This window comes from Pinus tabuliformis, chromosome X (genome assembly GCF_031772625.1).
Source record: "Pinus tabuliformis cultivar Carrire ecotype Pingquan chromosome X, CPIR1, whole genome shotgun sequence".
Taxonomy (NCBI): Eukaryota; Viridiplantae; Streptophyta; class Pinopsida; order Pinales; family Pinaceae; genus Pinus; species Pinus tabuliformis.
The window spans coordinates 326316311-326333229 of NC_142308.1; the positions used below are offsets into that span (position 1 = coordinate 326316311).

General features: G+C 43.1%; 1 protein-coding gene across 1 annotated transcript in view; it reads right to left on the reverse strand.

Moving 5' to 3' along the window:
• Positions 1-587: 587 nt before the first annotated feature.
• Positions 588-16919, reverse strand: part of LOC149139783 (uncharacterized) — a 63599-nt gene continuing 47267 nt past the window's right edge. Inside the window, exons 2-3 of the mRNA XM_089450818.1 lie at positions 5033-5245; positions 588-983 (exon numbers count right to left, since the gene is read on the reverse strand). Of these exons, the coding sequence (XP_089306944.1) occupies positions 588-983; positions 5033-5245 (609 nt within the window). The remainder of the gene's footprint in view (positions 984-5032; positions 5246-16919) is intronic.

Here is a 16919-nt window from a genome sequence, read left to right on the forward strand (position 1 = left end):
CTAGGAGTCGTGGATCAAAAACGCCCACGTGGAAGGATTTGAACTATCATGGAGATCACAAAGCAACATCATTAGCGGTGCAGGAATATGCCTGCATTGATCGCACTAAATAATGATTAACACTTATTTCTTCAATTACTTTTAGGTAAGCTAAACATAAGTTACAAGAGATACTAAAAGGTATGAAATCTATGTAAAGTAATTAATAAAGAACTTAATACATATTAATTATGAAATACAAAGTATATGTAGCAATATATGATTATCTTGGAGTAGTGCAGGAATGAGAGGGTTAAATAGAGATAAAACAGAGGTTAAGGCTTATGGGAATAGGATAAAAATAGAGAAAATTGGGACATGAACATCCTCCCATCCCTAAGCTGTTGTGTGTCCTCACACAACATTTTACGTTCTGCAAATTTTTTTCAAAAATGGGTGGCTAGCTCTCAACCCTGTACTTCAATACTTATCCCTACTTCCACTACCTTTGGCTTTTTACCTCTGGCTCCTTTCAGCTGATTAGTCACCTTCTTGAAGCATTTGTAGGACTTGGAAGCCTGATACTTTCATACTTTCACTTGTTGTTTCTACTTCTTGACCTCTATGAGTAGCTCTACCTCACCTTGCTTTTGCCAATTTTTCTCCTTCATGACCTGGTTCAAAGCCTCCAAGTCATGAACTTGCTGCTCCAATTCCACTATTCGGTTGTTGAGGTAGAGGGTAGAGGGCTTTGTGCTCAGATCCTCTGGTGTAAATACCTTCTCTGCAACGGACTCAAAGCAAGTCCCGTCATTATCAAGATTAAGGTCATCCAGCATTTGCATTATGACATCGCCAAGAGTTTCTGCGCTCAGGGTTTCCTTATCACCGAGGGTTTTAGTGCCCTCCATAGCCTTCGTGCCAAGGGTTTCAGTACCTTGTGCACTTAACTCCACATGGTTTTTAACATCCTGTTCTTCCAATTTTTCAGGGGATTCAGTACCCTATTCATTTAAATCAGCAGGGGCTTCAGTATCCTATTCATCGAAATTATTAAGGGTCTCCATATGTTGTGCCTCATCATCCTTGTGAACCTCTGCCTGAACTTCACCTGCACTCAATCTCATATTCTTCTTTCTTAATCTGTGAACAAAGGTAGACAATAATATGTCGTCTTCCTTTCCACATTTTATTTATTTACCACGGTGTGGGCCGTTGTATCTGCAAGTACTGAAAGGTTATGGTCTTTAGGTGAAACCTGAGGTGATTCATCAATCGCAATCAGAGAGCTTGACCAATACTAATTTGTCCCTAGAGAGACAATCTTCTTCTTTATCGGTGTTATGATTTTTCTTTTCTTTGTTGAGGGCAGAATGTCTTCGACATAATTCTTTTCTTCTTGCATCAACATTCTTTTACCCTTTTTCTTGGTAGGGGACGGTGTCTCTGCCTTCCTTTTCTTGCTTGCACTCATGGCAATAGGCTTCCTTGCACTCCATGCACCCTGTGATACTGCCTTCGTGAAGTTCTAGTCGTAGCACGACCCATGTTGTTTACCCAAGTCTTTCTTAATTAGGCTCTGTTAGCTGATTACTTAGATTATTTTCATATATAAGCATTCATACAAGTAATTATCAATTGCACGCAGTAAAATAAATAGAGTACAAGTAATGCATAACATCAAAATACAGATTCAAGAACAGATGCATAGAGTCAACTTTTCTTTATTAAATTTCAATCCCATGTACAGACCTGACTCCGCCCTGCGCACTCAGCTGCAGGGGTCCATGCACTTAGCTGTGGACTCTACTAGGCCTCTGCACACTCAGTTGTAGAGCCTCTTCCTACTACTTTAACCTAGTACACTTCAGATTCCACTCTAACTTTGAACCATGCCTTCGCTATTCTATCTATTCTTATTTTTTCTTTACACTTAAAGCCTTGCTCTATTTATAAAATCCCATGGTTCGTGGACCATGGGTAGGTCGATACAAATTTACATTAAATTACAATATTTTAGGGCGGACAGCCTTATGACTCATCTTAGACGTCATGCTCTACGCCCGCAATTCGCAAAGTTTTATAATATAATTGACAAAAACTTGGGCTTTGAGCCCCAAAACATGTTGAGAGGGATCCCATGCCAAATAGGCCCCTAACAGAATCATCGTGACTCATCTCGAGTCAATCTGTTGGTGTGATGACCTTGGCACGGAGCCCCTCCAATTGTGCCTATGCTCTACGAAGGTCCGCAGTGCACTCTTCTTCCATCTACTAGATCTGATCTACTATTTCGGACGAATTCTCACTGTGAGGGGAAAATTCCTGACTTAAGGTATGCATCACCTTCATCTTTGTGAGCTTTCCTTTGATAGCAGTAGTGATGAGGAAGGCCTCATCAATCCAAGGCTAGATGTGTGCTTTAAGTACTACCTCTTCCTGTTGTGCGACATCCACCTATTCCTTCAATGCCTTCACCTGTTGTAGCTTCGCCAGCCAATGGGTTAGGGCAACTGTCTGCGCCATTTCGTGCACATTATCATACTGCACTTGAAGCTCCCACGCCTCTATTTCCAGGCGCTGTATGGTGGGGTCCTCTTGTAAGGAAGTGAGGACTATGAAGGACTCTTCCAACATAGTAGTAGAGTTCTACATTGCCTACCCTATTTCCTCCAGCCCTTTCTAGAGCCAGCACGTTGTTCCCTAACTTCCGAGGGCATGGATGACTACACCTTTAATCATAGTTCGACAATCTGAAGGTTGAGGTCCAGCTGTATGCTCGTGGCTTCCTCCTTTACCTCATGGAATCCACTATCCAATTTGTGAATTCACACTCCTACTGGTATATCTACCGCGATTTCTAGCTCTGGAACACGATGACATGCTTCCTCTACCATTTTCTCCAGTTGTTGATTCTGTACCAGCACTTCATCACGTTGTAGGCTAAGTCACTGGATGTTGATTCTCTATTCGCTAAGCATCTATAATATGTGGTCTTCCCTAGCTTGGAGTTCTACTGTCGCTCTATCCTATAGTTGTATAATGTATTCCATGGGAGGGCAGCCAAGTTTAGGCCAAGCCCCTTGATCTGGCCCATCTCGGCTTTGTACTCCATGCTTTCCACTATTAGTGCTCCTTCCAGCAGCACGATGGTGTTAGCCATTTTGTCCCGCAGCAACTGCTCCGTTGCCGATTTACCTACGGCAGCTACCGTTCCCTCCTATGGGGGCTGCACCTGAAGTTCCTGGAGCTGGGCCCTGAGGGCCCCCAACACATTCTGTTGCTTCATCATTGATTCCTAGAGCGCTTCCCTGGTGACCTTGCGAACTGTGTCACCGATGTCATAGAGGTCACCCTCTGTCAGTGTAGTAGGTTCACTGTCTAGTTTGGAAGCCTTGGTCTTCTTTCGTGGGCCTTCTCGTTCTATACCGCGCAGCTGTTTCAGTTATGTAGATGTCGTGCTTGGGTCTGTGCCTTTTGCTATGTCCACTTTTGCCTATATTGTGGTCAAGTTTGGGCCTCCTTCCTCCCACGTCATGGTGGCCCCTGTTGCCTGTGTTGTTGCTGCTTTTTCGGCAGTCTTGGTTTGCTCTGCGGTGGCCTTTTCTGCCTCGCGAAAAGCCCTTTCCTCTGCAATCAACTGCTCGTTGCACTTCTGCTAAGCCAACAGCTTGGCGGTATCCTTATGTTTTTGTAACGTTGTCATATCATGCGTCGCTAGATTTGGGGCACGCCACTCTAGAGGCCATGAGTCGAGCATGGTGAAAATGGCATCATCAATCGCGATGAAAGGAAGTTTGGTCCAATTTTGCACTGGATCCTTACGCGCCTTAATATACACATTGTGCATATCCGCCTTGAAGTCTGCAAAGCTCCACAAACTGGTGTACACTATACGGGATAGGTGCAGCCTTTTGTTGATCAACATCTGGATGCTCACCTCCATGAGCACCCAGAAGATATTAGTCTCGCAGATCCTCGTGGCATCCTTTGTATCCCAGAGCGATGCCTATTTTGCCACCTTTGACAGGTCTTGTTCAAGAGGAGGGAACTGACTGTCCTCAGGCAGTTCCCCGGTCACCAATAAGATAGAAAAGAGCAACCACACGTAGTGGAAGGTCTTGCCCTACTCCTAAACTTCCTTGCAGTTGGTTAGAAATTCTTCATAGAGGAATTCAACCCAGTTGAATTGGACCCCCTCCATGCATTGTTTGGCCAGCGTGATGACCATTGCTGGTACCTCATTGCCACAGAATTTTCTCATCACCTTCTCGGCCAACAGCTGGGTGGCTACGTGCACCCCTTTGTCTGGAATGCTACTAATTACGTAGCCTCTCTACTTCTTTTCCAACCTGTATTTCTTCTTCATGGCCTCTGAGAGTGCCAAATCTCTGCCTTTGCCAGCCATTTTTGCGGGGTCCCTTCCCTCATAGGGAAGCCGAGAAATCATGTGAATAAGCTTTGCCATGATGGGAATGGGTTCCTCCAGCCACAGGTACCCATCATGTACAAGGAAAAGCAGTTGCCTGATGACAAAGATCATAATTGGTGCACGGTGAAAATGTGGATTCCATAGTAGGTGGACTAGCCCGACCTTCTCCAAACCATGCAACCATTTCTACGGTTCTAGAATTGTAACGGACCCCTCCTTGATTTGTTTCATGAGGTTTTTAGTTTGTAAATGTGGGAAATTTTCACCATCCACGAGGTCAAAATCTTCAAATTTCATCGTGGTCATGCAGCCCACGACTGAGCCTTCAAACAGAATTCCATCTGGGAGAATCGGGGTCTGGAGTGCACTCTTATCGACATCCAAATCCTTGGGTACTTTTTCTTTCCCTTTCTAGGGAGGGACATACTCGGGTAGTTTTGCTACAATGCGCACTGGTCGGATGTCTTCTTCCATTTCTTCATCTGCCTCTATCTCCTCTTCGAAAGCCTGGAGGTCCTCCTCCTCATCATCTATCTCAAGGTTAACAGTCTTGCCCTTGTCTTCCATAGAAAGTTTACCAAACCGCGGATTTCGTGGGGACATGCGGACTGGTCCCACTACCTGTGTATCTATCTTGGGCCTCTGCGTCGGGGGTGATTTTGGAATTTTCGGTGCATCCCCCACCTGCATTGTAGGGCCCTTCTCGGCTTCCTCGACGTTACTTTCGATAAAACCCACACCTCTCCTCGTAGTTGTCATCTTGTTTGAGCTATCTGTAGTTGTTCGTGACTTTGGAGGCTCAAACGCCACTTGGCGCTCAACACTGTGTGTTATCTGTAATAGCTCAAATCTCAAACAAACAAGTGTTGTCTCATGGCTAGCCTTGGTAGTTTTATAGAGTCTTTCAAATTTGAATTTTACTTTTCCTCACATTTCTGAGTCATTAATGCATTCTTAGTGGAAGATCATCCCAAATCTAGTTTTGACTTCGTGTCTTAATTTCCTGCCATCTGCTCCTCTTTGTCTTAAATTGGACATCTTGCCATGAACAGTGACACCAACTATTACTTCCTAGCCTACTCGTGCAGCAACGCAGCCCCCACTACGCAGGCGCAACCCTTTTGACATGCTGATCCCGTGCGCAACCTCCTTATTGTGCAGCTCCCTCACAGACTCTTTTATAGTCCCATGTTCTCTTTCAACTGCTTGGAGCACTGAGACTGTGCTCCCGATGGCTAGTCAAGTGGTTTCACCACCTGTGTGAGACTTCTATTCACCTTCTGGCCTAGTCCATGGGCATTCCTTAATTACCCTCATGACGGTCAGCGCTGCGTGTTCTCCATTATGCGATGCATTCCGTTGGTTACTTTATTTGCTAAGGTGTAGTCGCAACCATGGTAGCAGAGTCACAAATTCTCGGTGACAATCTTCTAATTTAGTAGTATGGCTATCCGTATCTTGTCCTGGCATTCTTAGTTTATCGACGAGACATGCTTGCGTGATTTCCTTTTCCAGTGTTTTGATTTCCACATTCATTAACATGCTTCTCTTCCTCAGTTGTACCCGATCTTCTTCGAGTTCGCGAAGCTTAAGGTTCCCTCGCTGAATGGCTTCCTGAATCCACATATTTTCACCCTTACGTAGCTGCATGATTCCTTCAGCTGGGTCCTCACATACTGTCCCGACTGTGGGAGCTATTGCATGAGGAGTCCTTTCCTCCAAGATTATGGTCTCGACTCTGCTCCTCAGCTTCGGAATCATCTCCGTGCTCAGGTTTTTGCACATGGCCCTATATGTTATAGACATTTTTGGGCCCTACAACCCCAAGCATGAAATTTCCATAAACCAAGGGCTCCTAATTCCCTAAAAGTGTTGTTCTAACCCCTAAAGGAACAAGGTCAACAGATTACAGCTTCTCCCAGAAGTTTTCCATGAGAAACTGCTCAGAATTGGTCAAAACAGGATCATTGCAGCTTCTCCACTGGCTAAGTGCATTGCATCTCACCCAAATACACTGTGAGGGTGCGTTGCATTTCAAAAGTCCCTTCTGTGGGGTGTGATGGGCGAGAAATGACAAATGGCAGTGTCATTCTGCGAGGTGGAGAGGCAATGGAAGCTTCCAGAATCTTCTCCTGTGACACTTGCCTCACTGAATTCGACCAAGGATGAGTAAGAGGCCATCAGTCTCCAAGTGGAATCAAGAACTATCAGAGAGAAGACACTAATCAAATCACAAGCTGACTCATCCCCTTTATAGATATCTATATATGGATCCCTCATCCCATAGATCCAAAGGCTGGAATTTTGGATATTGTAAGGAATTGTTGTTGGTTTCTTGAGACAAACATCAGATTGTTGGGTGATCTAAGCTTTTTTTGAGGTGAAGAGGGGCTTCTTTGCTGAGAGGTTGATGCTGGGTTAGAACAACTTGTTGTAACTCCTCTTGGCTCTTTTCTTGTTTATCAATAAAAGCTATTTGAGTTTTCCTCCATGCTTTTATGTCATTGATGCTTGCTACATTTGTATGGTCAATTTATATCTGATCCTAGATAGTTTATGATTATAGATCCATATCTTTGTATAGTGCTATGCTTTTGTGATCTTATAATTACTTTGTGAAGCTGGGCATGCAAGGGAGCAAGTAGCTGAGGACTATCAAAGAAGAGAGGGATCAAATCAAGAGATTAGCGCAAGACAGAGGTTGGTCTTTCTGTGCCTCTCTATCTATAATTCATAAAGGAAAAACAAAAGTAGTTTTTCTCTGTTTGTTTCTAAGGCAGCTGTCACACCTTAGTGGGATAGAGAAGTTCTATATAGACACTTTTCCCTGTAACAAAATGGCGACTCCGCTGGGGAGCTAATTAGTTTGTTTGTTTATCATTCTTTGTTGTTTGTTTCATAAACTTACAAGTAGCATTCGAACTGCATTTGCCATGACAAATGCAAAGTAGACAACTACTACTTCAATCCATCTACTGGATCTGTTTATGGTTTAAACAACTGATTCACAAACTATCTGATTGCCCTTAGATCCTCCTTAGATCTACCCCTGATTGTTGCATTACTGATTCACAAACTATCTGATTGCCCTTAGATCCTCCTTAGATCTACCCCTGATTGTTGCATTACTGATTGCTTTTTGCTCGGCCAAAACCCAAGAACTGAACTACAAACTGTGACCCAGAACCCGAACAGAGTCTCGTTTCTGGCCCAGTGTAGGTACTGTTCAGAGATTTTGAATTTCAGCGCACTTCTCGAGTGGACAACCTACGCTGCATTTTAGATTCTCTGTGTTACAGGTGCGCTGATCAGACTAGCTCTGTGCAGTTGTGGCTTCTGTGGTTCATTCTTTCCAGTTCTATTTTTGAATTTTGCTGCCTATGATCAATATATGTCTATTTGAAACCCCTTTTCCTTGTTGTTATTCCGCCTCCTTTGTACAAAAGAACTGTAGATGTTTTTGTGTGTTTGTTGAGTCATTTACAGTCCTCCTTTGTAAAAGTAGCGTAATCGTATTGTCGTCCTTTGATTTGAAAGTGTCGCAAGTGTCGATTTCAATCGTAGGAAAGAGTTTAATTGTTGTTGATGGTCGATTATCCTATCACTATTCCTTTTGGTCTGAATTTGTAATTTTCTAGTGTCGAGAACAAGTATTCATTTCAAAATCGTAAGGTGTTGTGATCGTCTCCATTTTTGGATTTTGAAAAGAAACTTGTTGATATTTGTCGCTTGAAAAGAAATTCAGATTTGTGCATCAACTTTCTTTTTAGCATTCATATACTAAGAAAGTCAAAAACAAATACATGCATGTGCATTTGCATATAGACAATTTGATTGGCTTGATTTAGGAAAGTGCATTTAGAGTGTGCTCCTTGCTCTTTGTGAAAAGATTCTGTCTTTATTTTCCCTAGTAGCTAGGATTTTCATTGCATAAAGGAGATAAAAAGTTTGTTTATCATCTTAGATTGCATTTTAGGAATTACATCTACATCTCGTGGTGAACCCGAAAGGAAAACTTCATAAACAAGATCAACTTAAAATAATTTCAATGAATCTAACAACGCTTTGGAACTTAACGCACAACATTTAGAAGTCTAGGATAGAGACGTATTCCGGCATCGTAAAGCCTGGTAACTGTTGTTCTCACTGATGGTTGGGAGATTCCTCCACTTTGAGACGATAAGTGCCAGTACGGACTTGTGCTCCCATGTACCGTTGAGTATATTTCGGGAGACCCCAATAGGCTTAATCCTTTATCCATAGGAAGCCGTGTCTGCCGCCCTATCGATCGCAATGCACTGAACACAACATTTGGGAAGATTGACTGCCGTACCGTAAAAAGTATTCTGCAGTTTTGCGATTGGTTTGGTAATCCCTCTACCTAGATTTCCAGAGCAATCCCTTTCGTTCCTTTTTAGACTCCTTAACGGAAAAGGTCCATCTGAGCACTTGTCACTTCAGGATCATTAAAAATCGAAGGAGACTAGAGTCATCTTTTTTTTTTTCTCGACTCTTAAAAATTGAAAAAACAAGTTGTGTCAAAGCGTCTAAAATTTATTTTAAATGGAATATTCATTACCCTTTCCTACGTTGATCTTGGGCTGAGAAAATGGAATCCACCAACCAAGGAATTCCCCTTGGAGGAAATCCTAGTCCCTTCTCCTCTTGGGGAGATGTTGGTGTACCCCATATGGCCACATTGTCACTTCCAGGACTGACAATTGGTTTTCCTGTATGGCTCTTCTCAACCTTTGTCATTCAGAACACCACAATTCTTGAACAATTGAATCAGCAACTAGACGAGTCCAGAGTTACCCACCAACCTTCTACTTCCTCTAATTATTCCTCTCCTCCTTCCTCTTTGCTTGATGGGGCTGGTAAAGCCAAAAGTCAAGTACCTAAGGAGAAGAAGAAGAAAGAGAAGAAGAAGAAGGAGCCAAAAGCGAATGGGGGCAAACGAGTGTCATCTAGTGAAAATCCACACACTGCACCGACCAGGCCTAAATCGCCATGTGTCATTTGCAAAGGATACCACTGTCACAGAGATTTCCCTTGCATCCCTCAGATCTTAAGGGACTGGTCTCCTTGTTTGCACAACCCGGTGTCGTCCACCTCTGATGATCTTGTTGAAAACACACCATCGACTAGTGAAAGTGAAGCCCCAGGACAAAAATGAAAATATAGATTTCCTTGTAAACTGTGCGAAGGCGATCATGCCATCCACCGTTGTCCCTTCTTAGACGAAGCTAAAAGAGTTTTGGACGATCGTCCGGTTTCACCGTTACGACTTCCTCCTGGATATAAAAAACTCTTGCCGAGTCTGTCACTAGTTGAAAATCCGGCTGGCCCGCTCAGGTGGTCGGCCGAAGCATTTGTCATTGAAGACAAACCATCTGAACCCATACCAGACGAAAGTCAAAAGGTCGAGGCGACAGTTGACCCGGTCTTGCCTTCAGAGGTTCCATCTTCAGATGATACAATCACTAAAAGGAACAAGGATGACACCGTCTAAATTCTTTTCATAAAAACAGACTCCAACGAACATGGGGGCAATTTACCCGTTCCTTTACCGCAGGAAGGAAGTTCGTCAGAGTCGTACCCGGTCGTCTATTCGGTCCCACCTCCAAGCAACCTAGTTGTCTCCTTCGACTGGAATCAACTAGGCAGACCCCGTTTACCAGCTAGTATACCATTCCGAATCATTGTTCAAATATATAGAATGGTTATGGCTGGTACCATCATAGATGAGGGGGCTTCTGTGAGTATCCTTTCCTCGACTACTTGGAAAGCGCTTGGTTCGCCATCGCTTTTGCCTGAGATGAGAAATCTAACAGGTTTTGATAAAGGAACTAGTCGACCGTTAGGGATCCTTCCCAATGTGCCAATAACATTGAGAGGGAAAACCGTTCTCATGAACGTAATGGTAGTTCAAGGACCCCTGGATTACAATCTACTCCTTGGATGAGACTATATTTATTGCATGAGAGCCATTGTCTCATCACTCTTTAGAGTGATGTGTTTTCTGCACGAAGGAAGAGTGGTCAAGCTCGTAGACCAGCTTTCATTTCCCAGATCACACATAGCAAATAGTCATATACCATCCCTGAATGGTCTTTTCACGCAAGAAATGTCTCAACCCCCAGTCTGTCCACCCAATGAGCGTGAGTGATTCGAGGGACATGACTGAAACCCAAGGGGCATGCACCGTGGTCTGCTTCGGCAGCAAAACCTTGGGTATAGGGTAGGTTTCCGCGAGAGTATATGACCTCCGTACTCCCGTCCATGATTGGAAGAGGGAGTTGGACTGGAATAAGATCCTCTTGTCAAAGTTATGTGAGTTGGCGGGCATCGCCACCCACCTTTGTTTATCTCAGTAGACATCACCGAAGAGGTGTTTTGTTTACGCCGTAAATAGAACTATCTTTGGTAACCTGTAAGAGGTAGGCCTCTCTCGGTAAAACAAATGTTTTAATGGACTAAAGAAGGGGTAACCTTGAAACTCTATTTTATACCTGGGGGCATGCAAGCCTTTTGGCGCGCAAGCGAAGAGAGGCTATTTATTTTTTAAAATTTATAGGACCTCTAATCCTTTAAACTCGTAGGATTGGTCATCTCCTAACTTGCATAAAGAAAGGATGTGGGGCAAAACTCTAAAAGTTGCCGTTTTATATGAGATATTCTTATCACACGACTGGATTAATCGAGCAGTTTTAACACATAGTTCAATCTCGTTAAAAAATAAACATAAGCCATGAGAAAATTTTCCCCCCCACGTTTAAGCTCGTTAAAAAATGAACTATTCCCCGGTAAATAACCATTGTGAATGTAGTACTTCAGCCATTAAAGCCTTGGTCGTGTTTGCACCGTCACCTCCACTTTTTCATTGGCCGATCATTCATCCGCATTTGATTGTTTACCTATTTTGAGGAACAGCTGCGAAGAGTGATTTCACTAGCCATCCTTGTAAAACTGCCGTGATTGGAAAATTCCAACCCTTACCTGGAATCAGCTGCTACCCATTTTATCACTCGTTCCTCAAAAGACGAGTCTCCTTAAGCTCTTTTCAACTGACTCGTAAAATTAGAAAAGATTGCCAAGCCATTGGCCTCTCTAGCTCGTTAAAGGGACAGGAAGTGCTATCCCTCCTCTATATTTTAATCATTTTGGACCTGAGGGATTATTACACAAAAAGATCGAGCGCTTGTTTTGTTTGGCTCGTTAAAAGTATCGAAAATTCATCCCTTCTGTATTGTGTTATAATTTTTCGGACTTAAGGGATTAGATGACGAAAAAGGAATTTTGGAGTTACCTTTACGTTCCTTTTCAGACTCTCTAAAACTGAAAAGGACCGAGTTATCTTTGTCGTTAAACTCATTAAAAAGATTAATAGCGACAAACTTGTCTATAGACGAGAACGAGTTTCACTATCGCTAGGCTCGTTAAAACATAGCGATGGGTTTGCCCGAAGGGAAAATTATAGAACAAGCATATGTTATCCTCCTCAAGCTTGACAAAAATAAAGAGGTACTAGTCTGCAATGACTGGGAAAAATTGGGAAGAAAACTTGAAGAAACTTTGTTGGTAGCAAGTCGCTCTTGAACATGACACTTCCACTCCGTGTCCGAGTCGGGTTGGATTGTTTCATTCACCGGTCACATTACCATGGTCACGCCATACCATCCACATTTGGGGTTAATGCTACCAATCCATCACATCAGTGTCGCCAATATGTTCAAGAGAAGTCATTCAGTGAATTCACCTGTGTCTCACCCATTACCATACATTATACTCCATTCTTTCATGACCGCCACCGTGAACCTTATATCACCAGATCGTTTTCACCTCCATTAAAGTCATTTGCTCCATTCCATGTCATTGATGTGGGATTCATTAAGGCCCTCCTGTGACAGATCACTTCTTGTCGACATCAGCTCATTATCCAAGAAGTTGGTCTAGGAACACCCCATTCAGTACTTTGGAGCTTGCATGCCTCAATGGCAAGTTTCTCACTTCCTGTGACGGGTTTACATCAATGGCCTTCGACCGAAAGATTTTGTGTGTTGTTCGACGCCAAGTCCTTTATTCACACCACATGAATTGTACTGCAGTACCTTGAGGGTCATTATCATTATTGGTGATTCCTCTCGTGCTTGTTAACAGTTTACATCATTGACTGGTAATCAAGCGATGTCTTTCCATGTTCGACTTCAGAACATTTCTCACATGGATCGACTTGTACTTTGAGTGAAGATCGGACGAGATTGAAGACCCCGGATCTAGTTTCATCCATCCGGGCTGCGATATATATTCAGGGAAATAAAGACATTAAATGTACATCATTGCTGCAGAGATAATCATCCACTCAAAAGGATGATGTCTCTATCAGAATCATCAGTCTACACTCAGACGATTGTCTGTCCTATGTACATGAAAATGAATTTATAAAGCTGAGCATGGGAATGCCCGCCTCAGCCAGATCATGAAAATATTATGGTGATAATGTATTGTATTGTATCTTATTACAGGTCTCCTCCCAGCATTGAAAGAACTTCGGATCCTCACAATAAAGCATTTCACCCGACATCAAAAGATTAACGGCCTCATGCTTTAGGGGGCAACTGTTATAGACATTTTTGGGCCCTACAACCCCAAGCATGAAATGTCCATAAACCAAGGGCTCCTAAGTCCCTAAAAGTGTTGTTTTAACCCCTAAAGGAACAAGGTCAACAAATTACAACTTCTCCTAGAAGTTCTCCATGAGAAACTGCTCAGAATTGGTCAAAACAGGATCATTGCAGCTGCTCCACTGGCTAAGTGCGTTGCATCTCACCCAAATACACTGTGAGGGTGTGTTGCATTTCAAAAGTCCCTTCTGTGGGGTGCGATGGGTGAGAAATGACAAATGGCAGTGCCAATTCGCGAGGTGGAGAGGCAATGGAAGCTTCCAGAATCTTCTCCTGTGACACTTGCCTCACTGAATTCGACAAAGGATGAGTAAGAGGCCATCAGTCTCCAAGTGGAAGCAAGAACTATCAGAGAGAAGACACTAATCAAATCACAAGCTGACTCCTCCCCCTTACAGATATCTATATATGGATCCCTCATACCAGAGATCCAAAGGCTAGAATTTTGCATATTGTAAGGAATTGCTGTTGGTTTCTTGAGACAAACATCAGATTGTTGTGTGATCTAAGCTTTGTTTGAGGTGAAGAGGGGCTTCTTTGCTGAGAGGTTGATGCTGGGTCAAAACAACTGGTTGTAACTCCTCTTGGCTCTTTTCTTGTTTATCAATAAAATCTATTTGAGTTTTCCTCCATGCTTTTGTGTCGTTGATGCTTGCTACATTTGTATGGTCAATTTATATCTGATCCTAGATTGTTTATGATTATAGATCCATATCTTTTTATAGTGCTATGATTTTGTGATCTTACAGGTACTTTGTGAAGCTGGGCGTGCAAGGGAGCAGGTAGTTGAGGACTATCAAAGAAGAGAGGGATCAAATCAGGAGATTAGCGCAAGACAGAGGTTGGTCTTTCTGTTCCTCTCTATCTATAATTCATAAAGGAAAAACAAAAGTAGTTTTTCTCTATTTGTTTCTAAGGCAGCTGTCACACCTTAGTGGGATAGATCAGTTCTATATAGACACTTTTCCCTGTAACACTATAGGCCCATCAAACCGCTGGCACACGCAGGTCCCAATTAGTTCGTCTCGCCTAGTGAATCCAGTTTAGGAGTCTGTATACCTTATTGAATGCTTTCACGTGGAACATTTGTGGTGTGCGTCACCTTTTCTGTTGCTGCGTCCTGTTTCGATTTTCGATTATGAGTTTGGGGTGTGCTTGTATGGGCTGCACAGCACATGTCTGCACCCATCGAGACAGGTGGGCGCGCAAGTTGCTCCGTCCTTGCTGGCTGACTCTTGTTCAAAGTTGTGGGCTTCCAAACCATAGGCACATCATCCTTCTATATCTACGCTAGTCCTCAAAGTTCCCTTGATGTGTACCCCGCCATCATGTCGGTGTTGTGCTCAGTGCCCACTTGAACGCATCCAACCACTGTTGTTCCAATACTACACTTTCAAAGTTTCTCAAGAATTCATGCACCGCTGTCAATCCATCATATGTTGACAGCTCTCTTGCCTCTGTTGTCATGCAACGCAGTGATCTAACCATCATGTTGCAATTCAGCGTCATCGCTTCATGCAACTAATTCTACCATTGCTCTACTTCTTTGTCTAAATCCGAAGTGCAGGAGCTTTCGCACTCCCACGAGATCCTCCCATCTACCATCGGAATCACCCAATCTTGGTCTCACATAGTTATCTTGTAAATACAATGAAGATCATCATCGCTATTGTCGTTGCGTACTAGGTCAATGTAGAGAGCTCCTTCGGCTGGGTCTAGTGGGACTACTATGCACAGTGACTTTTTCTCAACGATCATTTTGCACTTCTTCAAGTTGATGACTCTGTTCATATTGGTGGCCCAGTCTATTCCTAATAGCACATGATAGGGATTGATGTCATCGAAAATCTCTATTACTTAAAAATCCGCTTGCACGCTCACACCTTCAATGTCAACTGTTACCCCTTGCAACCTTCCCATGGGAAAAATCTTCTGTTGGTTCGCCATTCATAATTGGATAAGGGACCATTTAACACAGGCCTGCCCATGAGTTCCCATGTTTGCTTCCGTAATACATTCATGTCTGATCCAATTCATACTCACCAATCTGTGCCGTCAACCTCATTTCCCTTCCAGTGCGCAATACATGCTTCCCCAATTTCCAGACTACGTGTGGTTCTCCTGATCCCGCCCATCTAGTGATTAGTTCCTGTAGTCCTTTAACTACTTTGTTGTTGCGCAACAGTTTCATGCACGTCTCCAGAAAGGTAGTGAGCATTGAAGGATCCATTCATGGCTCTGGTTGATCCTTACTACCTGAAGTGGAGGCCTCCGCGAAGCTCTTCTTACCTTCCTGTTAATGGGAAAAGTGTCTATTTAGAACGACCCTATTCCACTGAGGTGTGACAGTGACCTCAGAAACAAACAAGGAAACTACTCTTGTATTCTCCTTTATGAACTATAAACGAAAAGGGATAGGATGAACCAACCTGTGTCTCGCGCTAGTCCTTTGGTCCAATCTCTCTCCTCTTTGACAGCTTCCAGCTACCTGCTCCCTTACTTGCCCAGCTTCACCAAGTTCCTGTAAGATCACAAAAGAAAGAAACTACACAAAGACATGGATTTATGTTCATAAATAGCTTAGGATCAGATTTAAGCTAAACATACAAATATAACAAACATCAATGATATACAAGCATGTAGGAGAAACTCAAATAGTTTTATTGATAAAACAAGAAGATCCAGGAGGAGTTACAACCGATGATTCCTGATCCAACATCAACCTCCCAGCATAGAATCCCCTCTTCACCTCCAACAAAGCATAAATCACCCAATACTCTGATATCTATCTCAAAACCAACAGCAATTCTCTGCAATGTACAAAATTCCAGCCTCTGGATCTCTTGGTGAGGGATCCATATATAGATGTATGCAAAGAGGATGATGTTATAGACATTTTTGTGCCTTACAGCATAGAGCATGAAATGTCAATAATCTAAGTGATCCAAAGTCCCTAAACATGTTGTTCTTACCCTTAGAGGAACAAGGTCAGCAAACCACAACACTGCAAATCAGTTCTCCACTGAAAAACACTCAAAAACAGGTCAGTTTTGGATCATTGCAGCTGCTCCACTAGGCATCTGCGCTAAATAGCAGGTACAACAAAGGCTACCTACGTTGCATAGCAAGTAGAACAAAGGATACCTGCATTGGGCGTACTTGGACATGTGGAGGAATCTTTTTCTCAAAGTGCCAGTGCCCAGGAAGCTTCTAAAAAGACACTTGATGATAAGATTCGCCTAATGATGAGTTAAGAGCTTCTAAAACTCCAAGTGGAAGACAGAAACTCCAAGTGAAGAACTGAAGAACAACTGGAGTTGAAGAGGACAACAAGTCACACATCAAGCTGACTTATCTTCACTCCAAAACTCTATATAAGGATCTCATCCCATGGGATCTGGAGGCCGGAATTTTGTGCAAAGAATTGCTGTTGGTTTACAGTTGTGAGCATTGGGTGATTGCTTGAGGGAGGTGAAGAAGAGATTTCTCTCCGTCGAGAAGGTGATGCTGGATTGGACCTCTCATGGTTGTATCACCGCCTGAACCTTACTTCCATATATTAATAAAGCATTTGAGGTTCTTCTATTCGCATGTGTTTCAAAGGTGTATTGTCTTGTGTCTTTGATTTATGCTAATCCTTGAATCGATTATGAATGCATGCCTCTTGTAGTTTCCTTTTCTTGTCTTATTTGCAGGATCTCGTGTAGCTGGGCCCATGAAAAGACTTGGAGCTGGGAGCAAGCGGCAATCAAAGGAGATTGGATCGACCATTTGCGCAAGACATCGGTAAGTGGATCTCTTCCTTTTATCTCTTGCATGTCATA